Source organism: Erinaceus europaeus, chromosome 10 (assembly GCF_950295315.1).
Source record: "Erinaceus europaeus chromosome 10, mEriEur2.1, whole genome shotgun sequence".
Taxonomy (NCBI): domain Eukaryota; kingdom Metazoa; phylum Chordata; class Mammalia; order Eulipotyphla; family Erinaceidae; genus Erinaceus; species Erinaceus europaeus.
The window spans coordinates 105,365,863-105,390,732 of NC_080171.1; the positions used below are offsets into that span (position 1 = coordinate 105,365,863).

Sequence of the window (24,870 nt, forward strand, 5' to 3'; positions counted from 1 at the left end):
AAAAATTACTCCTGGAAATAAGAATTTTTTTTTAAAAAAAAGATTTTATTTATTTATAAGAAAGATAGGAGAGAGAAAAAACCAGACATCACTCTGGCACATGTGCTACTGGGAAGCGAACTCAGAACCTCATGCCTGAGAGTCCAAAGCTTTATCACAGCACCACCTCCTGGACCACAGAAATAAGAACATTTTAGATAATGCCTTGTCAATATGCTGAAAATAATTCAAAGGGACAGACTGTTATATAGAAAATCAGAGAGAAGATGATAGGGTACAATTAAAAACACAATGAAGGAAAGTTACCAAAGTTGAGGAAAAAAAATAAAGAGAAACTAACAGAAATAAAAAATAAGTTAGAAGGAACAGGAAATTAATAGAATAGAAAACAGTTGAAGTCATTATGAAGGGCAGACTTGAGAAACAGTATAAGAAAGAAAAAGATAAAAGTTATTGGAGAAATCATAGCTATAAAAAGATGATAAATATATACATACATATAATTTGTTCTTCCTGAAGAGTATAGTCCAACAAGTGAGCCAGGAAAATATGAATACACGTACTAGGAGAAAATTCTCCTTAGGCCAGGTAAATGGAAAGGATTCATTATGTTCTACAGAAAAGTTAATATAGAGAATCAAGACTGAGACATGGCCTGGTGAGGAGGGAGAAAAAAGGAGAGACAGAGAGCTCTTGTGAGCATTCATACAGAAGAAGCACATTATCTATTAATGGAATAAAATTCTCACAGGCCTCGACAAGACTGCAGCCCCAGGGATGTCCAAGGACTATACAGTGAACCTGAAGAATGCTGAGTGAGGTAGAAATGTGACAGCAGAATTTTTTACTTTGCTAGACCTTGTTTACAAATACAGGTAATGCAAAAGCAATCTCAAATAACGCAAAAATTTAGAAAATCTGGCATGTATGTACTCTAGCCTTATACCCTTCCTGAAAATGATGCTACGAATGCATTCAAGTGAAAAATTAATCAGCATTTGTAAAAGAGAGGTTGAATTATTTAATGAACTAGTGTTAAAGTATGAATTCAGCTTAAGAATCAAAATTACACAAGTATATCAATTATCACTAGAGGCAGAAAATAGTTATTATATTTCTATTAATAGAAAGAAAGTATAGTGACTTTAGTAACCTGTGTATAACACACTGGAACAGAAAAATCTTCAAAATGTGTCTATCCCTATATCCACATCTGCAAAATGTAGAATGGAAGAAAGAGAAATTAGGATGGGGGAGCATTTTCCCTCTCATTATTCCTACAAAAAGGTTCAAATATCATTTTACCTCAAAATTAAAAAATGAGAACTATACATTTAAATTGTATTTAATTTAAACAGGATTAAATGTAAAGTTTATCTTTGCTATAGAGACTGGTAGAACTAGAGGCAAATTATTTTCTAAGTTAATAAATTAATTGGGCAGAAACTACGAATTAAATAAATTAATTGGGCAGAGAGGGGGGTAGAAACTAACAAAACTCAAAGAAAATACAGACCATAAAAAGGGATGCAAAATTTAAAAAAGGATATGAAAAGATATGGTGTGGAAAACAAAATATATCATAAAATAAAGTCACGAGGGTTACGTGGTGGTGCACCTAGTAGAATATACATGTTACCATGCACAAGGACCCAGGTTCAAGTGCTCGGACCCCACCTGGGGAAAAGCGTCACGATCGATAAAAATGTGCTGCAGGTGTACTACGCTCATCTGTCTCCACTTCCCTCTCAATTTTTCTCCGTCTCTAGCCAAAACAATAAATAAAATATTTTAAAAACATAAAAAAGTCAGGGGCCCAGTGGCAGTACCTGGTTGAGTCGACATGTTATAATGCACAAGGACCCAGTTTCGAGCCCCTGGCCCCCACTTGCATGGGGAAAGCTTTGTGAGTGATGAAACAGGGCTGCAAGTGTCTTTCTGTACCTCTCTCCCTCTCTATGACCCCCTTTCCCCTCTATTTCTGATTTCTGGTTATCTCTATCCAATAAATAAAGATAATTAAAAATTTTTAAAGAAATAATCCAATTTATTATATATATATATATGTCAAAAAGGAAGAACAACTGGGATAGATGAAATTATCTGAATTTCTGTACAAGAGAAAGGATAGGCAGTTGAATTAAAATGATTAAACACAATTTCATCCTTTTCACAGGATGAAAGACAACTAAAAGTAAAAGAAAAAAAGCGTGAAAATGCCACAAAGAAGTCGGTTAGAAGCTTAATTCTAGCTAAGAATGAAATTAGATATATACCCATTTTCTCCCAAAATCCCAGAGAGCAATGGCTGGAAAGTGATTTGGGCAACATCACTGGCAAAGATAGGATGGGGAAGTCAAAGGATTCTGATGCTGGAAAACAAACTTGCAGACCTCAGAAAGTCAGATCCCAAGTGAAGTAAGAAAGCTTGACTCAACTGGGAAATCCTCAAAAGGTTCACTCACAGGTACCACTTTAGAACTGGTGACTAGAATATGGAAGATTGGCTGAAATTTGTTTGAGATTAAGCCCCAGAATCTCTCTGCATTCCCTCTAGCTGAATGAATATCTCACTTCTACTTGTGTTGAAATTATAAAAAAGAGCAAAACACAGGCTCATTGGACTGAAGAATGCCAAACACAGTTGAAAGTCCATGTTCCAAATTAGGGGAAGTAGATATAAATGCAACTGGTACACAGTGTTTAAGACTCTACTGTCTTGCTTCTCACCTGGCCCCCAGATTCTTGATAATCAGCCAGAGATTAGACACAAATCCTGTCTGGGAAATCTGAGTACTACAGAAAGCCTTAAGAGTTGGTACTTGGTGAGATAGTTGTATACAAATATGTTGGGCTGCCTTCGCGGGTGGAGACAGAAGACCAGGGACTCATGGCTGAGCTGTATGCAGTATCTCTTTATTCATGTGGAACACAGCACAATCTAAGCCAAGCTAAGCTAAACTAAACTAAACTACCTGTCCTTATATATATACTGGCCAAGTAGGGTGTAAACAGGATGTGATGTAGAGAGGGTGAAGTGAAAAGATATTGGTGAAAATCAGGGTGTGACAAGGAGAGGGGGCGGAGCAGGCAAGAATTCTATCACTGAACCACCAATGCCCTGCAGGGAGGGTGGTGCTTAGTTAACAGTGGTTATGTAAATAGAATACAGTGTTAAGCAGGGAGGATTAAACCAAATGAAACAGAAGGGGTTTTTAGAAGCAGAATTAGAAGCATACCAACACAAATAGAGCAAGTAGTACATTAGACAGTAGACAAAGTCTACTGGTTCCATGACAAAGTCTAGGTTCCATGTAGGCACTCTGAGTTTTTAGTTTCCCATCATAACACATAAGCGAACAACCAAGGGTAACTCAACAGCTGATAAATAAAAAGGGTTCGCTTGGAAAAGAATGAAAACAAATAAAGCTCATTTGAAACAGACTATCTAGGAAGATAAATTTTTCTTCTGCAAAAACAAGCCTGTTATCAACATTTTCAAGAGATTAAGAGATTTCATATCACCAAGACACCGTTAAAGGAATATTCAGAAAACAAAAATCAAGCCCTTGAGTATTATAAAAATAAAAACTATAGCAGAAATGAGGAATTCAATAAAATGACTGGAAGTGAAGGAATTTAAAAAAAGATTATTTGTGAGAAAGAAGTGCTCTCTCATCTGCTCAGTTTTGGCAAATCATGATGCTGGGAATTGAACTTGGGACTTCTAGAGCCTCAGGCATGTAAACCTGGTGTGCTACTACTATGCTATCTCTCAGGCAAAGAAATCACTTTAAAATTTCTTTCACTGATTTAACATTGATTTACAGAATTGTAAGAGTTTAGGAGTACAGTTTCATACACCTGTATGTATACATATATGTATGTGTGTTGTACATGTATATATGTATACATATACACACATATGTATGTGCGTTGTACATGTATATATGTATACATATATGTATGTGCGTTGGTGTACAACTCACCACACTACCACAAAAGAAGGTAATCTTTTGAAAGTAGAACAAAATCGAAGGCCAGACAAACACACATGTGCATACACCCTTCAAAAAAAAAAAGGTATACATGGGAGAAAAAATATATATGAAAGATATTTCCATATACATGTATATATATACACATATATATGTGTGTGTATATATATATATATATATATAAAGAGAAAGAGAGAGAGAGAGAGAGAGTACATTACTGAAGCTTCCTCCAATGTCTCTACCATATTTCTTAATAACAGAGTGGTATTTTGTTGAATATATACCCATAATGTCTTTGTCCAGTCATCTATCCTTGGGCATTTAAGTTACTTCCATATTTTGGCTATTGTAAATAGTGCAGCTGTGAATACAAGGATCTGGGGTTTCTTTCTTTCCTCCTCTCTTTCTTTCTCTCTTTCTCTCTTTCTTTCTTTCTTTTTCTCTCTTTCTTATTCCCTTTTGTTGCCCTTGTTTTATTGTTGTAGTTATTATTGTTGTTGTTATTGATGTCGTCATTGTTGGATAGGACAGAGAGAAATAGAGAGAGGAGGGGAAGACCGAAAGAGGGAGAGAAAGACAGACACCTGCAGACCTGCTTCACTGCTTATGAAGTGACTCCTCTGCAGGTGGGGAGCTGAGGGCTTGAACTGGGATCCTTATGCAGGTTCTTGCACTTTGCGCCATGTGCACTTAATCCGCTGCACTACCACCGACTCACGGATCTGGGGTTTCTTAATAATAACACTAAAGATTCAAATTTTAGACAGAAAATGACTTAGTCTAACCTGTAACTACACGTCAGCCAAACTATCTAATAAGTATGAAGGTAGAATAAAGATACTTTCATATGTCCGATGTCTCAAAAATTTGCCTCTCTGGCAACATTTCTCAGGAAGTTATCAATGAATGTAGTACTTGCTCAAAGCAAGGTAGTAAACCAAGAAAAGATAATCCATGGGGCTGTAAGTCCCAGGTATCAATGTAAGAGAGAAGTAAAGGAGGTCTTCAGGATGCTAGGATGGAATCACAAGATGACGGTTGTGTTCCAGACATGGGGCAAGCTCTGCACTTTGGAGCAGATTTATTGAAAGTAAACAGTCCATGACAATGACACCATCTTTTACATTTGAAGAGTAACTGGAGAATATGTTGTGCAAACCTACAGCATGTATATGAAAGAAGATATGTGATTCAAGAGAAAGGGACCCCACCCCAGAAGAAAGCCAAAAGGAATGACTCTGATAACAATGGGGGAAAATATCCTACAACAGCTATAGGAAACCTAGAGAAAAACTAGTCTAAACAAGTGAGGAGTAGGAGTGATGGAAGGTGGGGGACGATGATAATGGACAGCATAATGTGAGGGACTTTGTGGGAAATTGTTCTGAGGGCTACTATAAGATACAGCTAGCAAACAAAAACAAAGCAAATCATGCAGGTGAGAAAGCAAGATGCTTATTAGCTATATGAAAAGCAAAATAAGAACAGAAAGACAAACAGGACAAAAAGGAGCTCTTCCCAGTTGAGTTGACTCCCTGAAGGCAGGCTTCCTAGAAGTGCCCCGCAACTTTGCCCTGTGGCTCTCTATAGCTCAAGGAGACTGGAAAATGGAATCTTTTATTTCAGACACCAAAAGGCTCTACTGAAAACTGATACTTTGCTACTGAGAAGGAGGAGTAGGATGAATGTTGTATCAGACAAGTAACAGTTGTACCTCAGGTATTTGCTTTCAGCAAAGATGACATTTCACGGCATGTAGGTGACATCTATTTCTATGAGCTAAATAACACACCATCAAGACATATAAAACAAAACCTGCAAGAAACATATTAAAATAATAGAAATGCAGTATTAATGGGAAGTTAACAAATCCCTTAGTCGTTGACAGGTTGATAGGTTGATAGAATACAACCATCAGTGAAAAAAAAAAAAAGCTAAGTTATAGGGAATCTATAATTACTAAGTTTTATATATTTAATTCTACAACTTTTAAAAATTTTGTTTTAATGTTTATTTTATTTATTCCCTTTTGTTGCCCTTGTTGTTTTATTGTTGTAGTTATTATTGTTGTCATTGTTGTTGGATAGGACAGAGAAATGGAGTGAGGAGGTGGAAGACAGAGAGAGGGAGAGAAAGATAGACACCTGCAGACCTGCTACACCACTTGTGAAGCGACTCCCCTGCAGGTGGGGAGCCAGGGCTTGAACTGGGATCCTTATGCCGGTCCTTGTGCTTAGCACCACCTGCGCTTAACCTGCTGCACTACAGCCTGACTCCCTAATTCTATAACTTTTTATTTTTATTTTGGATAGAGACAGAGAGAGTGCCTCCCAGCTTTCCTCACTGTGGTGAGGGCTGGTCTCAAACATGGCTTATACAGATAGCAAAGCAGCACACTATCCAAGTGAATTATTTCACCAGCCCCAATTCTATAAGTTATAAGTAAAGAATACACTATTTGGGGATACTTCCAGAGACGGGGCTACAAGCATCAGCAGTTGTGTTTCTTTCCTCTCCTCTCCTCTCCCAGATCTAGGAATACCAAAGGAGACCACCTGGGACCAAAACAAGACAGGACTGGAACTACTTCAGGAACCCACCAAATCACTGGTGACTGCAAACATGTGTGGCTGGTGACAGAGAGGAGCCCAGGGAGAGATTAAGTGGCTAGTAACAGTCTGGCAGTTTGCCAGTAGTTTGCCTCCAGCCTGTTTCACCAACAAGGGGACAGCTGAAGGGAGGAGAGGACTCCCCTGAGACTCACCAAGTGCAACTGTGAGTCTCCACTATTACTGCCTTCAGAATCTGGAGCAGTGATAGGGAGGCCCTGTGCTAACACCAGGGGACAGAGAACAAACCAGGAAACTCAGAGAAAATCTATAACTCCATGGCCTAGCTGTGGGGCTGTGAAAGTCTCTTGCATAATCACTGTATTATCTCTGACACACCCTGCTTTATCTCTTGGTCAGGAGTCAATAATTAAGCTAAGAAGCCTACTTACAGTTTAAAAGCCCTCAGGCTCCCATGGAAAAAGAATAAAAGAGGCTTTTAAGCCACTGAGCTCCAAATCAGGGATTAAAATACTATTGAAACAACTGTTAACTTCCACATCTGTGAACCATTTAATTACCTTACTTAGACACAAGTCAATCCAGGCTGAGTGATCAGTAAATTGAAAAGTACTGAGAGAGGGACCTCATAACATACTATATAAAATGGTTAAACCACAAGAAGAAATATTAGAGGAAGGAACCAGGACAAGAGTCAAGCTAAAAGCCCCCCAAAGGAAGAAGCACAAAATAATGAGGTCAACATCCACACACTAGATAAGGAAATAATCACAGGGGTGAGTAAAGAGTTTGAAAGAATTTTCAACAGAAATGCAGAAACAACAAATAAGATTCTGGAAGAAAACACTAATTATCTCAAGGTTATTAGAGAACTGAAAGCTGAAATAACTGTGCTAAGAACACAACTAGCTGAACAAGCTAAAACAGTATCAGAACAGGGTAACAAAATAGATGAACTCCAGAAAACAGTATAGGGGACAGAGGATAGAATCTATGAGGCTGAAGACAGAATTAGCGAGATTGAGGACAAATAAGAGACAACTGAAAAAGAAGTAAGAGATCTCAAAAAGAGATTAAGAGATACTGAAAACAACAGAGACTTATGGGATGACTTCAAAAGAAATAATATATACATTATTGGCTTACCCGAGGAAGAAAGAGAAGGAGGGGAAGAAAGCATTCTTCAGGACATAATAGCTGAAAACTTCTCTAGTCTAGACAACATCAAAGACATAAAGGTTCAAGAAGCCCAGAGGGTCCCAAACAGAATTAACCCAGACTTAAAGACACCAAGACACATCCTATTCAGAATTGAAAGGAATAAGGATAAAGAAAGGATCCTGAAGGCTGCAAGAGAATAACAAAAGAGTCACCTACAGAGGAAAACCCATAAGATTAGCAGCAGACTTCTTCACACAAATACTACAGGCCAAAAGAGAATGGCAAGATATCTATCGAGTACTCAATGAGAAAGGCTTTCAACCAAGACTACTATAACCTGATAGACTGTCATTCAGACTAGATGGAGGCATAAAAACCATCTTAGACAAGCAATAGTTGAAAGAATCAACTACCACCAAGCCTGCCCTGAAAGAAGTTCTGAAAGGTCTCCTATAAACAGTCAGACCACCATAAATATGCCATCTATAAGAACACTCTAAAAATCTACAAGAATGGTGTTAAAATATCTTCAGTCTTCGATATCAATAAATGTCAATGTCCTGAATTCACCTATTAAAAGACACAGAGTAGGAAGATGGATCAGAAAACACAACCCAACAATATGCTGTCTACAGGAAACCCACCTAACTCAACAAGACAAACACAGACTCAAAGTGAAAGGATGGAAAACTATCATACAGGCCAATGGCCCACAAAAAAGGGCAGGAACAGCTATTCTCATATCTGACACAATAGACTTTAAAATAGAGAAAATTTAAAAAGATATGGATGTACACTACTTAATGCTAAGACGATCAGTCAATCAAGAGGACTTAACAATTATTAACATCTTAACAATTATTAACATCTTCCAATGAGAAGCCATCTAAATACATCAAACATCTACTGAAAGAGCTACAGCAATATATTAACAGCAACACAGTCATAGTAGAGGACTTCAACATCCCTCTCTCTCAACTTGACAGATCATCCAGGCAGAAAATCAATAAAGACATAAGGGAGCTAAATGAGGAGATAGATAAACTAGAACTAGTGGACATTTTCAGAGTCACTCATTGCAAGAAACTGTAATACACATTCTACTTAAGTCCACATGGGTCATTCTCAAGGATAGACCATATGTTAGGCCACAAAGACAGCATCAGCAAATTCAAGAACATTGAAATCATCCCAGGCATCTGCTCAGACTACAGTGGAATTAAACTAACACTTAACAATTAATAAAAGATTAGTAATAGTCCCAAAATGTGGAAGCTAACAGTACACTCCTTAACAACTACTAGGTCAAAAAGGAGATAAAGGAAGAAATCAAAATGTTTCAAGAGTTCAATGAAAATGAAGACATAAGCTATCAAAATATATGGGACACAGCTAAGGCAGTACTGAGAGGGAAGTTCATAGCCATACAAGCACACATTAGGAAACAAGAAAAAGCACAAATAAACAGCCTGATTGCACATCTTAAAGACCTAGAAGAAGAACAAAGGAACCCTAAAGCAACCAGGAGGACAGACATTGCTAAAGTTAGGGCAGAAATCAATAACATTGAAAAGAAGAAAACCATACAAAAGATCAATGAAAGTAAATGTTGGTTCTTTGAAAGAGTGAACAAAATCAACAAACCTTTAGCTAGACTCACAACAAAGAAAAGGGAGAAGACCCAAATAAATCGAATCATAAATGAAAGTGGAGATATCACAACAGACACCGCAGAAATTCAACATATCATGCAAGGCTTCTATGAACAACTATATGCCACCAAGCTAGAGAACCTGGAAGAAATGGGCAATTTAGAAAATTGAACACCTATGAACTTCCAAAACTAAGTAAAGAGGAAGTGGATAACATGAACAGGCCCATCACAGCTAATGAAATTGAAACAGTTATCAAAAATCTTCCCAAAAATAAAAGTCCTGGACCAGATGGTTTTACAAATGAATTCTACAAAACCTTCCAAAAAGAACTAATACCTCTACTTTTAAAAATCTTCTAGAAGATTGAAGACACTGGAATACTACCTTTCAGCTTCTGTGAAGCCAACATCACTTTGATACCAAAAGCAGAGACACAACCAAAAAAAAAAAAAAACTACAGACCAAGATCTCTGATGAACATAGATGCAAAAATATTGAACAAAATTCTAGCCAACTGGATAGAGCAGTATATAAAAAGATTGTTCATCATGACCAAGTGGGGTTAATCCCAGGGATGCAAGGTTGGTTTAATATATGTAAATCAATCAACATGATCCACCATATCAATAAAAAAAAGACCAAAACAACATGGTCATATCAATAGATGCAGAGAAAGCCTTTGACAAAATACAACATCCCTTTATGATCAAAACACTACAAAAAATGAGAATAGATGGAAAATTCCTGAAGGTAGTGGAGTCTATATATAGCAAACCTACAGCCAACATCATACTCAAAGGTGAAAAACTGGAAGCATTTCTCCTCAGATCAGGTACTGAACAGGGCTGCCCACTCTCACCATTGCTGTTTAACATAGTGTTGGAAGTTCTTGCCATAGCAATCAGGCAGGAGCAAGGAATTAGAGGCATTGGAAAATTGGAAGAGAAGAAGTCAAACTCTCCCTATTTGCAGATGATATGACAGTATACATAGAAAAACCTAAAGAATCCAGCAAGAAGCTTTTGGAAATCATCAGGCAATACAGTAAGGTGTCAGGCTACAAAATTAACATTCAAAAGTCAGTGGCATTCCTCTATGCAAACACTAAGTTAGAAGAAGTTGAAACCCAGAAATCAATTCCTTTTACTATAGCAACAACAAAAAAATCAAATATCTAGGAATAAACCTAACCAAAGAAGTGAAAGACTTGTATACTGAAAATTATGAGTCACTACTCATGGAAATCGAAAAAATTACAAAGAAATGGAAAGATATTACACGTTCACTGGTTGGAAGAATTAACATCATCAAAATGAATATACTACCTAGAGCCATATACATATTTAATGCTATATGCATCAAGATCCCAACCACATTTTTTTAGAAGAATAGAACAAATGCTACAAATGTTTATCTGGAACCAGAAAAGACCTAGAATTGCCAAAACAATCTTGAGAAGAAAGAACAGAACTGGAGGCATCACACTCCCAGATCTCAGATTGTATTATAGGGCCATTGTCATCAAAACTGCTTGGTATTGGTACATGAATAGACACACTGACCAGTGGAATAGAATTAAGAGCCCCACACCTATGGACATGTAATCTTTGACAAAGGTGCCCAGACTATTAAATGGGGAAAGCAGAGTCTCTTCAACAAATGGTGTTGGAAAAAATGGGTTGAAACATGCAGAAGAATGAAACTGAACCACTATATTTCACCAAATACAAAAGTCAATTCCAAGTGGATCAAGGACTTGGATGTTAGACCAGAAACTATCAAATACTTAGAGGAAAATATTGGCAGAACTCTTTTCCGCATAAATTTTAAAGACATCTTCAATGAAATGAATCCAATTACAAAGAAGACTAAGGCAAGCATAAACCTATGGGACTACATCAAATTAAAAAGCTCTGCACAGTTAAAGAAACTACTACCTAAACCAAGAGACCCCTCACAGAATGGGAGAAGATCTACATGCCATACATCAGGCAAGAGGCTAATAACCAGAATATATAAAGAACTTGCAAACCTTAAGAACAAGAAAACAAATAACCCCATCCAAAAATGGGGGGATGACATGAACAGAATATTCACCACAGAAGAGATCCAAAAGGTTGATAAACACATCAAAGAATGCTCCACGTCTCTGATTGTTCGAAGTCTCTGATTGTCATAGAAATGCAAATAAAGAGAACAATGAGATACCACTTCACTCTTGTGAGAATGTCATACATCAGAAAAGGTAACAGTAGCAAATGCTGGAGAGGGTCAAAGGAACCCTCCTGCACTGCTGGTGGGAATGTCAATTGGTCCAGCCTCTGTGGAGAACAGTCTGGAGAACTCTCAGAAGGCTGGAAATGGACCTACCCTGTGATCCTGCAATTCCTCTCCTGGGGATATATCCTAAGGAACCCAACACACCCATCCAAAGAGATCTGTGTATACATATGTTCTTGGCAGCACAATTTGTAAAAATCAAAACCTGGAAGCAAGCCAGGTGTGCAACAACAGATGAGTGGCTGAGCAAGTGGTGGTATATATATATATATATACAATGGAATACTACTCAGCTATAAGCAATGGTGACTTCACTATTTTCATCCAATCTTGGATGGAGCTTGAAAAATTCATGTTAAGTGAAATAAGTCAGAAACAGAAGGAAGAATATGGGATGATCTCACTCTCGAGCAGAAGTTGAAAAACAAGATCAGAAAAGAAAGCACAATTAGAACCTGAAGTGGAATTGGCGTATTGCACCAAAGTAAAAGACTCTGGGGTGGGTGAATGGGGAGAATACAGATCCAAGAAGCATGACAGAGGACCTAGTGGGGGTTGTATTATTATATGGGAAACTGGGAAATGTTATGCATGTACAAACTATTGTATTTACTGTTGAGTGTAAAACATTAATTCTCCAATAAAGAAATTAAAAAAAAGAAATTTAAAAAAAAAGCTTGTAGTCAAGTTCTCCATATACTGAATTAAAAAGGCAGTAATGAATAGCTTACCTGGGAACTCTAAAATTTCCCTAACAACTCCCAGGCATAATGGAAATTAAACTCAGCCTTAAAAATTATGAAAACACTCACTGTACATGAAAAAGATGAGACAATACTAAAGAGCACAGGACAATCTTAACCATTTTCAGTACCAAAAAAGAAAAGCAGAAAGTTAGGGAATTATTCATTTTACATTTACTTTTAGAAAAGAAAAAATAAACGCAATGCAAGAAGTTATTAATCTAAATGAAAAAAAAATCCATAAATATAGACTACAGGGAAAGCAGTCATTGATAAATAAATCCAAAAATTATTTGGTGAGAAAATCCATTAAAAAGACAGGCTACGGGAGTCGGGCGGTGGCACAGCGGGTTAAGCGCACGTGGCACAAATCGCCAGGACCTGCGCAAGGATCCCAGTTCGAGCCCCCGGCTCCCCACCTACAGGGGAGTTGCTTCACAAGCGGTGAAGCAGGTCTGCAGGTGTCTGTCTTTCTCTCCTCCTCTCTGTCTTACCCTCCTCTCTCCATTTCTCTCTGTCCTATCCAACAACAACGACATTAATAACCACAACAATGTTAAACAACAAGGGCAACAAAAAGGAAAATAAATAAATAAAAAATAAATTAATTAATTAAAAAAATAAATAAATAAAAATAAAAATAAAAATAAATAAATAAAAAGACAGGCTACTAGTTAAATTAATCCTAAAAACAGAAGAAACACAAGTACATAAAATTAACAACAGTAAAGCAGCAATAACCACAAATTGGAAATTGGAACTCACATGCGGTGCAAACTATGCAATACATTTAAAAGACACTGGAATTTTTTTTTTTAGAAAACCATTAATTTCTCAGGAAAGAGAGAAATTCAAATTGACCAACCCCAAGGAACAAAATCTATCAAATTCTTAACCAAATGCCAATATCAAGGAATAGTTATTGCTGAAACTTTAAAAACTGTTCCAGATACAGAGAAAGAACGAAAGCAGGCTGGGGGTATGGATCAACCTGCCAACACCCATGTCCAGCAGAGAAGCAATTACAGAAGCCAGAGCCTCCACTTTCTGCACCCCATAAAGATTTTGGGTCCATACTCCCAGAAAGATAAAGAATAGGGAAGCTTTCAATGGAGGGGATGGGACACAGAACTCTAGTGGTGGGAACTGTATGGAATTGTACCCCTATTATCTCACAATTTTGTTAATAATTATTAAATAACTAATAAGAATTTTAAAAAGCTGCTTCCTACAGGCAGCATATTAAAAGAATAACAAGCCATGACCCTGTAAGAGTGACTGAATGAAAGTCAATGAAAGGCTGACTTATCACTAGAGAATGTATTAACATAATTTGTTATATTTATTATATTAATACATCAAAAATTGTCTTAAAAGACAATGAAAAAATGTCTTTGGTAAAGTTCAACATAAACCCCAAGCATTTTAAGCTTATGAAGTTACTACTTTAGTTATATAGATGTCATATACATCTTTACTCAAATGCCAGTATAAATTATGGCTGAAATCCAGGACAATTTCTCAGATTGAGGAAAAAAAAACACTTGTCAATCATGACCTGGTTCTAGAAGCATTGTTTAAGGTCATTAAGTAAAATAGTGTGTGTGTGTGTGTGTGTGTGTGTGTGTGTGTGTGTGTGTGTGTAAAATGTTGGGGAAAAGGGGACCTGGTAGGTGTTAGCACACTATCACCATGCACAGGGACCTGGGTTTGAGCCTCCACTCCCCACCTGCAGGGAATCGCTTCATGAGCAGTGAAGCAGGCCTACAGGTGTCTATCTTTTCCTCCCCCACTCTCTTTTTCTCTTCCACTCTCAATTTCTCTCTGTCATGTCAAATAAAAATAGAAGGTAATAAATAAATAAAATATCGGGGAAAAAGAAGCGAGTGGTACATATTTGTAGATAACATGATAGCAACAGACTTGAAAAATCCAAGTGCATCAAATGAAAAACTATCAGATACTGTTAAGAGTTCTAGAAGGAGGCTGGAGTACAAAAATCAATGTCTCCCTAATACATTTGAAAAATTCAGTTAGAAAGTAAAGTGGACACAAGCCAGAGCTGATCAGTACTCTGGTCTTGTTCTCTTGGTATATTTTTCTCTCTGTATTTCTCTCTTTCATTTAAATAAATAAAATATTTTTAAAATGTAAAAAAAAATCTCTCCCTCTCTCTCTCTTTTTGCCTCCAGGATTATTGCTCAGGCTTGGTGTCTGTACCAGGAGTCCACTGCTCCTGGAGGCTATTTTTTTTCCCTTTTGTTGTTCTTGTTTGTTTGTTTTTTATCATTGTGGTTATTATTATCATTGTTACTGATGTCATTGTTGTTGGATAGGACAGAGAGAAATCAAGAGAGGAGGGGAAGACAGAGAGGGGGAGAGAAAGACACCTGCACACCTGCTTCACCGCTTGTGAAGTGACCCCCCTGCGAGTGGGGATCCGGGGACTCCAACCGGGATCCTTGTGTTGGTCTTTGCACTTTGCACCATGTGTGCTTAACCTGCTGTGCTACCGCCTGACCCCCTATGAAAATATCTCTTTCTAAAACTCAACAGAATTAAATTAATATTGAGAAAGACACTTAAGAGAAAACTTTGAGCTCTGATAAAAGAGTTAGTGGTCTTACTATAGGGGAGAGACAATATAGCGCTATGCTAAACTACAACAGATTTATTGATCAATCTAAGGCAGTTCCCATTAAAAACTGAATGCAGCACTTTGTATACATAATAAAATTATTGTAGTGTTCATCTGGAATAATAAATAATAAGTCAGACAATGAAGAGGAGCTTAGAGAAGGCACTGCCCTGTACTGCTTTTTGAAATATACTGCTTTTTGAAATATACTACACTTTTTTGAAAAAGGAGTTAAAACTCCTTTTTAGTATTACTATAGTATTACTGCCAGAATAGGCGCGTGAGAAAAGACAAAAAGTTCAGAGATATAACGAGTGTGTCCAAGAGATATCACAGTGGTTGCATACCAGACTTATACATACTTGAGGTCTGGAGGCCCCAGATTCAATCCTTAGCACCACCAATAAACTAGAACTGAGAAGCGCTTGGTCTCTCTCTCTCCCCCTCCCTCCCTCCCTTCCTCTGCCGCTCTCTCTCTCTCTCTCTGTCTCCTTCTCTTTCATAAAAATAAATAACATTTAAAATAAATATAATTAATTCTGTTTGAATGAAAAAATGGTCCAGAGCAACCCTGCTTCCAAAGAAAGAAGGAGAGGGGTGGGTGAAAAAGAAGAAGGAGAGTAAGAGGAAGAACAACAAAAAGGAGGAGGAGAAGGAGGAGGGAGAGGAGAAATACAGCCACGTTTGTTGAAAGACTGTGTATGGAGAGACAGTGGTTAGACCATACATAAAAACACAATTCTGCAGCCACCAACTCAGGAAACCAAATGAGTCTCTGCAGCCATCAGATAGAAATGGACATGGTTTGATAAAAAAACTGCTTCCTTAATTTAAAAAATTATTTTAATGAGAGAGATAAACAATAAGATATACCAGAGCACTGCTGAGCTCTGGCTTATGGTGGCACTGGGGATTGAAACTGAGACCTTGGAGCCTCAGCCATGAAAGTTTTTTGCATAATTATCATGCTGTCTCCCTAGCCCACTTCCCTAATTTTTGCCAACACTTCCAGTCGAGCACCAACCGGAAAAGTCAATCACGGGGCCTCCCTCAATCGCATGAGATGCCCCACTTCTAGATGGCCCTTGCTTGAAGAGCACAGCCTACCTGTTGGGTTTATAGCCCACGCTGTCCAGCATGCGTGCCTGGTCCAGGTGGCAAGGGAAGCCATGCAACACCCACCCGTTTTTAATGGCGTCCTGCTGCTTCAGGCGTTGGCTCAGCACCTTCATGATGACACTGTCAGGGACTACGGATAAAAAGAAGACAGGTGGTTACTGCCATCTGGAGCACCAGCCCTAAACCACAGACGGGAGGGAGGATCTGTGGCCCGTGGTCTGTGACCCTTATTTCTTGGCCATGAACTGATGAAGAGTCTCCTTTAAGTGGAGACTGTTGATGTCTATTCCTCACCGAACTGGGAAAAGCAATGGGTGATCTTGAACTTGACCTTGACAAGATGCCATGCTTATCTGCAGCCAAGCTAGTTCCTTGCCCTCCCTGCCCCCCACCCCCCAGTGCTGGGTGTGCAGTTTTCCCTCCCTCTTCAAAAATCCAGTTTTTGCAATAAAAGCCTTTTCAGACAGCTGAAGTTTTTGTTTTCCTCCAGTGCTGCCACACGATTGTCCCCAGTGCTCTCTGCTCCATGTAGATCCACACTGCTTTTCTCTCCCTCCTCCAGTTCTCCCCTCCCTGGTATTTCGAATCAAATCTCCCCCAAGAAGCACAGCTCTAGTTATAACTGGAGACTGAAATAAAATCTTATGGAGAATGAAATATTGTGAAGCTCTTGTTTACATTGCTGCAACTGACATTTTCCTGAAAGTTATACCTCTCTTCTCAGACTCATTAAATGTCCCATGTTGCTAATGTACTGCATTCCAGCAATTTGCACCTCATTTTCTGCACTTTGCACTCATTTTTCCAGAAAGACTTGGCAAATATTACTGTTGTTTGCTATGAATGTGAACCTAACGTCGAGTGGGTTTCCGAGTGCTGCAATGACAGAGTACACGGCAGGCTCTCTGCTGGTGCTGTTTCCCCTCCTACCAGTCACTGTGGGTCAGCTGGGCAATCCTAGAGCTCACACCTAAAACCTTCCAAAGGGCCCCTAGGTTGATGGCCAGGTGGACACAGCAGATAGAGATACTAAAAGAAAATCATGTCTGCTTTCCTCTGTGACTGTGGCAGTATTGGGTTACTGCTCCATTATTAAGAACCTAATCCGAACAATCTGTATTTCCTTGAATTTGTTCTTGCTCACACCTTTCAGCCTTTCTTCCCCAGCCCCTAGGTAAGAGTGGAAAAGGAATTTCATTATAATAAGAACAAATGACTGTACAACATAAAGGAGAAGTTGATAAAGTAAAGCCCATCTCTTCCTCTGCTTCATTCTGTGCTCGCTCTCCACTGAATATTGAGGATAAAAGCACTTCCCTTCCCATGTCTCTAACCCAGCAGAGCCCCTCTACCCCGCCCGCAGCTCACCATTTTCTCCTTAAAACAGTCAGTTCCTCCAGCCAGAACACACACACACACACACACACACACACACACACACACACACACACACACACACACGCCATACCATGCCATGCCATGCCATGCCTTGCCTGGGGCAAACTTGCAGACTTAAGTCTTCCAACCCAGAATGTCCCCTCTGATGACAGTCCCCAGCTTGTGACAGCAGCCCTGCATCTGCTTTCACTTGCCACTCCTATTATTAACAACCTGGCAAATTCCTGCCTAAAAAGTATGCCTTTCATAAAAGATGGTAGGCCCCATGGGGATAAAGGACCATACCCACTTCACTTTCCATGACTGATTCATGCCTGCCATGAAGGAGGAATGCAGTAAAGAGACAGAAGACTTCCCGATTCTAAAGTTTCATTGTAACTAGCCAAATGCTTGTCTTCCTGGACTTACAACAATGTTGTTATGTCCTGAGAAAACTCGTCATAAGGTGAAAATATCTAAGTTGAAATACATTGGCTACACTCAAACTACTGAGCATCATACTTAGCCTAGTCCACTTACACATGCTCAGGACACTTAGAGCAGCCTTCAGCTAGGATATATATAGAAATATATATATCAAGACTATCCCATGCAATTTCTCCCAGGAGTACTACTGAACTTCAATTTTTGGTGGTACAGGGGATCAAACCTGGGATCTTTCACTAATGTGATTGTGACACAGAAAGTGAAAACAGAATTCAAAATTCTGATTCTATTTAATGCATAGCACTTTCCCATCATTGTAAACTAAAAAACCAAAAATTTTAAGTTGACACCTGTGTGTTAAACCCATTTGGCCAGACTTTGGGGAAGCGCAGGCAGTTGACAGGAAAGCATTACCGCTTTGTGGGCTAACAGATCTAGGGTCTCACTTCAGCCTGCCCTTCTGACAGTCACTCAACTTCTCTTGCATTTTCTTGGCTTCTTCACTTGCCATACAGGGATGCCACCACGGGGTGAGCTCTACAGTTGAAGCTCTGGGCACATGGTGGCTGCCACAGGTGCTGACTGGTACTTTCACATCATGACGCCTACATGCTTCCCCCATAGCAGTGTGCTTTGAGCACACACTGCTAGACGATAGAGACCAACCAGTCCTGGAGGTCAAAGACAGGGCCCTCTGGAGATACAAGGCCCTGCCCTGAGACTTTGGCTTACATACCAGGGCTTGTAAATTATGCTTATATCCTATTCAGGGCAAAGGCTGGGAGAATGGAGGGGATGCCACCACCTCCATCCTCATGAGCTCCTTTCCTGAACTATGTGTCTATGTAGGATGTGCTGGCTCTCACCCCATTGCACTGTGAGGAAGGGGGGAAGACGGGGATAATGCTAAGATTACTACATCAATAATACCGGAAGCCCCATGCTTTCTGTCAGAAACAATAAATATGGTTTAAAGACAATGAAGGTAAAGAATGTGCCAGAGAATCTTCCAACTTGGCTATTGCCCTAAATGTAGATGAGTATTTACTTCCATCTAAGAAACTGATTTAGAATAAGCCCTTCCTGGTGAGTCACCTAGTGGTGAGCCTAGGGCCCTTGTCCAATAGGTAACACAGGGCAAGTAGGAAACACAGGGTCCCTGCCCTCCTGTAATTTGCATCCTAATAGGAGAGAGGCACAACACACTGATGAGTAAACAAACATCTTCGATCATCACAAATGCTACAGAGATAAGCCCAGTGAGTGACAAGAGGTTGCTGGTTTGATGAGGCCAGAGATGGGCTTGAGGAGGTCCCATCTGGCTAGGATCTGAGGCAAATACAGTCACAAGAAGACCTGAGAAGGAGAGTTCTAGGTAGAGAGGGTGGTCAGGGCAAAGGCATTGGGGTTGGAATGATCTTGGGATAGTCAAGGAATGGAGAAGCAGCTCTGGGAGAGAGGACCCTTTGTCTCCCTTTTCTGGTCTAAGTTCCACTCCAACCAGCTTGGAGTTGCTGAGCTTTAACTTCTTCATCTACAAACTAGGAGGTGAGGGGGCTGAGCTCTGAGTGGAGGGGTGCGGGGCTGTCATAGGGAGATTTGCAATGCAGCTGCTGTATGAGCATTCTTTAGGATCAAATTAGTGGAACTCAGGAGTCGGGCGGTAGCTCAGCAGGTTAAGCTCACGTGGCACCAAGCGCAAGCACTGGTGTAAGGATCCTGGTTCGAGCCCCTGGCTCCCCATCTGCAGGGGAGTTGCTTCACAGGTGGTGAAGCAGGTCTGTAGGTGTCTGTCTTTCTCTCCCCCCCTCTGTCTTCTCCTCCTCACTCCATTTATCTCTGTCTTATCTAACAACGACGACATTAATAACTACAACATGTGAAAAGGGCAACAAAAGGGAAAATAAAAAAATTTAAAAAAAGAAGTGAAATTAAAAAAAAAATCAGTGGAACTCAACTATTAGCTCCCTGATTCTTTTGTTAGAGCAAGGATCTGCTGAGAGCCCTGGGATCTAGTGGCTTCTGCTTTTCAGCTATTTCACCTCCCTGAACCTCAGTGTCCTTGTCTGTGACACCAGTCTCACTGGTGAAGTCAACAGGTCTGGGAGCAGGATTCTGAATGAAAGTGTAGTTGTGTCTCTAATTCCTTCTCAAAGTTTATCCAGATTCTCATCAGAGGACTGTAATGAAGTCATTGGCAAGATTATGTGATCCTCAGATTTTGAACATGAAATCGGATATCTAAACATGGATCTAACATTAGAGCAACACTGTAGGTTTAAAATGAGTTTAGGCTCAGGAGTCCGGCAGCAACGCAGCAGGTTAAGCGCAAGTGGCGCAAAGCGCAAGGACTTGCATAAAGATCCCGGTTTGAGCCCCCGGCTCCCCACCTGCAGGGGAGTTGCTTCCCAAGCGGTGAAGCAGGTCTGCAGGTGTCTGTCTTTCTCTCCCCCTCTCTGTCTTCCCCTCTTCTCTCCATTTCTCTCTGTCCTATCCAACAACAACAACATCAATAACAACAACAATAATAACTACAACAATAAAAACAACATGGGGAATAAATATCTTTTTAAAAAATTAAAAATAAATAAATAAAATGAGTTTAGGCTTGGCAGGAAGTTGGAGGTCCAGTGGGTATTTAGTTTCTGATATCTAGACCCATTAAGGCCTCAGTTATTTGAGGTGAGAACTGGATTAGACCAACATGTGCTGATTGGTTTCTGTAATAATCAGACATCAGATCTTACTTAGAAGCCAAGCTGCACCTGAGGCAGTCTGGCCTTATAAACCTCAGCCTTCTTGGGCAACAGTGGGCTTCTCTGGGGTTCAGAGCCATGATGACTTGGGAGAGGGAAGATGCCCAGCAGTAGAGGGCAGGATAGTTAAAGATAGTGCATCTCTGCAAAGGGATATTATGCAAGCTTAAAAAGATGATTTACATTGATATTAACTTGGAAAGAGGTCTACAATATTATAAACTGAGGGGAAAAACCAGGTAAACAAAGGCTTGTGTAGTGTGACCAAACTCAAATATACAGTATATAAACAATTATATATATACATATAGACACGAGGGTTGAGAAATGGCCCACCTTTTGATACCTATGAATTAGACAGGGCTCCTTTAAGAGTTCAGGGTTCTGAAGTGAAGTTAAGGACACAAGACAGAACCATCCTAGCTGGGAAGGCACAAGGACACAGATGACATAGGGAGAGGGGAAGGCTCCACAGGAGGGGAAGGTCATATTTCTGGAATATTGGGGAAGGTAAAAGTTCACAATGATTACATCTTTGAATCCAAAACCAAAACAAGTCTCCCTCTCCCAAAGCCAGAAAAGGAGACTTTCAAATTAGCACTGTCTCCTTGGAAAACTTGACCACAACTGTGAGTCAACAGATATCGGCACAGTTTGACACCTGTATTCCCATCCTCACTCCACACCGAAAGCAGGAGACCCTGCGAAATCATGCTTGCTGCTACAACCCAGCATACATAGGCCCTTAGTAAACACTTCTTGGATGAATGAATGAATACTACCGTTTCCAAAACCTGGAAGGTGCTTTATGTTTGAAATGTTTATGTACAGAGAAGCAAGGGTTCAGTTCTCCCCAGAACTGAATCAGATCCTGTGGTAATAAAATCTGCCACGGAGACCACTCAGTGACCCCTTTCACCTGCACTGGAGTCACCATGATTTAAACACTCAGACAAGAAGTCAAGGAGATAAGCCACCATATCTAGATTTGTTTCAAAGTAATCCTGCTGGGAGGCCTCTTTCTGTGTAAACAACCCAGTGAGTACAACCCATCATCTATGGATTCATTATGCTGGTTAAGAGTCCCAGGAAGTTATTCTTTATTTTATTTTATTTTATTTTATTTTATTTTATTTTATCTATCAGGGATATCACTGGGGGCTCTGCCTGGAAGACTCCACTGCTCCCAGTGGCTTTTTCTTTTTTGTTTTTTGATAGAGCATTAAAGACAGAGTGAGAGACACCCACAACACAGTTCCATTGCTCATGAAGCTTCCCTCTTATATGTAGGGACTGGGGGTTTGAACTCAGGTTTTTGCACACAGTACTACCTGCACTCTACTGAGTAAGCCACTATCTGGCCCCTCTTTTCTCCCTACTTTTTGTGTGTGTTTGAAGCCTTTCCATTTAAAAGTGGGTGCTTTTAGGCATGAAGCTCAAGGACCGACACAATGATCTCAGTTTGAGCCCCCGGCTCCCCACCTGCAGGGCGGTCACTTCATAAGTGGTGAAGCAGGTCTGCAGGTGTCTATCTTTCTCTCCCCCTCTGTCTTCCTTTCCTATCAATTTCTCTCTGTCCTGTCTAACAACAAAAACAATAACAACAACAATGACAAGGGCAACCAAATGGGAAAAATGGCCTCCAGGAGCAGTGGATTTGTAGTGCAGGCACCGAGCCCCAGCGATAACCTGGGAGGCAAAAAAAAAAAAAAAAAAGGAGGGGGGGGAGGGGGTGTTTTTACTGAAATGCCCAAAGGAAACTAAAATGACCACTGGAAAGGTGTTCAAAGGAATAAAGGATGACTAATCTTTCCAGAAGGTCACATTGATACCCTGTCAGTGATGCTCACTCTGGGGGGTGGGGTGCTGTGGTTTTGGGTGCATTGTGGTGACTCCCTGGAAGCTCTGCCTAGACCTGCCTTTCTTGGTTGGCTCTGTCAACGTCCAGAGCCTGGCACCAGCCTGTTGACTTGTGTGCCTTTAACAGTGCTGAAAATCCACAGCTCACAGTTTGGAGAACCTTGGAGGGAGCTGCCAGGCCAGCACAGAAGCATCTGCCCAACACACCAGGGGTGTCTCTCTGGGGAGAGGAGAGCAGCTGTGTTCCCCATGGAGGTCTTGGTGAAGGACCTGGGAAACACAGCCGGCCCTGCACCTAAATGACAGGCCCCACTGGATGCAGATTCCAAGGCCACCTCCTTTGCCTGTGAGTGTCCCCCAGCCCAGCCACCAGTGCAGGTGCACTGCCTTTGGCACATCTCCCCAGTCCCACCCCAGATGTCTTGGTCTCTGGATCTCTCTGCTTAGCACCTTGGCTTGCTGCTATTGCTTTATTATCTTTTCTTCTCATAGGTTAGCGACTCACTTTCATAACCACACATGGTCTGACCAACCAGCTGAACAAAAGGATGGCTTTTTTTTTTTTTTTTTTAACAGATCCCATTTTCTGTGCTCTGCCGAAAGTTTAAAGTCTCCTTGATAACGATGTCTGCTCGCCATTTATCCTCCTCCCAGACAGAGATTGCAGTGCAGTCTATAGTCTCTCTCCATCGACTCCGGTGCCTCGGGCTTGATTTCTAGGCTTGACAGTTAACATCTTACCCTGCCTAAGAGCTACTGCCAAGGGCTACCTTTGCAGAATGTCCTGTCAACCCTAAATTTAGCAAAGTGCAAGATATGAATAGCCCATTAATGCAGAAGGCCACACCATATGGTTAGGGAGAATATTTTTTTCCCCTTCTAGATCTTCCATAAAAGACAGAGTCCTTGCACTGACCTCGAAGTTATTAAAATATCAGTTATTAAAATATCCACTTATTCCCTGAGGTATACCCAGCACTGGGAACCTGGGTCACATGTGACAGGCTCACAGCCCCTGCAGGGCTACTGCTGGTCCCCCTCCGGACTCAACACACACGGTCTGCCCCACCTTGAATGGGGGAAGGGTCCAGTTTAAAGAAGTTCTGCATCAAGCTTCCTCTTACACTTCAATTCCAGGACAGAAAATGCTTTTGAGGGGGTTGGGGTGGTTTTGGGCAGGGATGGGGGGGGCGGCCGACCAGGGACTGATTCTTCTTTCCAGCTGCAGGTTTGATGTCTGTCATCTTCGATCTAGTCTGGCTCAGAGAGTGGATGAGTAGGAGGACAGCGAGCTGGAGAGTACCTGGGCTGGCTGGTGATTTTCCAGTGGAAACTGAAGCCCAGCCCCTGCTGGAGTCCTTGCAGCCCCACAGTACTCCTGCTGTCCCTGCCAGTCGCTGGGTCCATGCTAGTGTCCTTGGGTTCAGCTGCAGGTTTCTAGTACAGGCCCAGATGTCAGTGAAGGAAAGGGAAGAGCTCCCTCAGCTGGTGCTTGAAGGTAAAAAGCACCTGGGGTTGGTGGCTATACCCATAAAATGGCAGTTAACTCCTCAGCCACCTGGGGCTCATCTGGGAATCTGAGTGCCTCACTCATCACCCTCCACACTTCCTGTACACACACACGCACACGCACACACTCCCTACACCCCCTAGGCACACAGTCTTACACAGATGCACCACTACACTTGCATACCCCTGCACCTACCTGCAGCACCCACACTGCACATTTACCAACCACACACACCAACACACACACTACTATGCTGCATTCTTCTGCACACACCGCACACACCTACTTATACCCCCACACCACACACACACACATCCATACACAACACTCTATACCCTATACACTATATTGTATGCGCAGTACACATACATAACCTACACATGCTACATGTGTGTGCACCTGCTAGCACACACCCCCATGCCCTCACACACATATCTGTATCCACTACACACATGCACACACACCCTGCATCTTCTTTCATTCTTGAAATCCAGGAGATGGTGACATCTGGCTGTCAGGGACTGTGGGGGTGCCAGTACTGGCTTCTCCCTCCAGCACAGCTCCTGGGTCCTAGCAGCCCTATTAGGGGCCCAAAGGGTCTTAGGGAAGGAATAGGTGGGGGTTGGGCAGTAGCACACCAGGTTAAGCGCACATAGTGTGAAGGACAAGGACCTGTGCAAGGATCCTGTATGAGCCCCCAGCTCCCCACCTACAGGGACTTCAAACAGGTAGGTCCTTGTCCTTCAAAAGTGGTGA

At 40.8% G+C, this 24,870-nt stretch overlaps 1 protein-coding gene across 3 annotated transcripts in view; it reads right to left on the bottom strand.

Moving 5' to 3' along the window:
- Positions 1-24,870, bottom strand: part of AK8 (adenylate kinase 8) — a 180,191-nt gene that overhangs the window by 68,231 nt on the left and 87,090 nt on the right. For all 3 annotated transcript variants that reach the window (XM_060200450.1, XM_007527888.2, XM_060200451.1), the window contains one exon: positions 16,153-16,294. In XM_060200450.1, the coding sequence (XP_060056433.1) occupies positions 16,153-16,294 (142 nt within the window). The remainder of the gene's footprint in view (positions 1-16,152; positions 16,295-24,870) is intronic.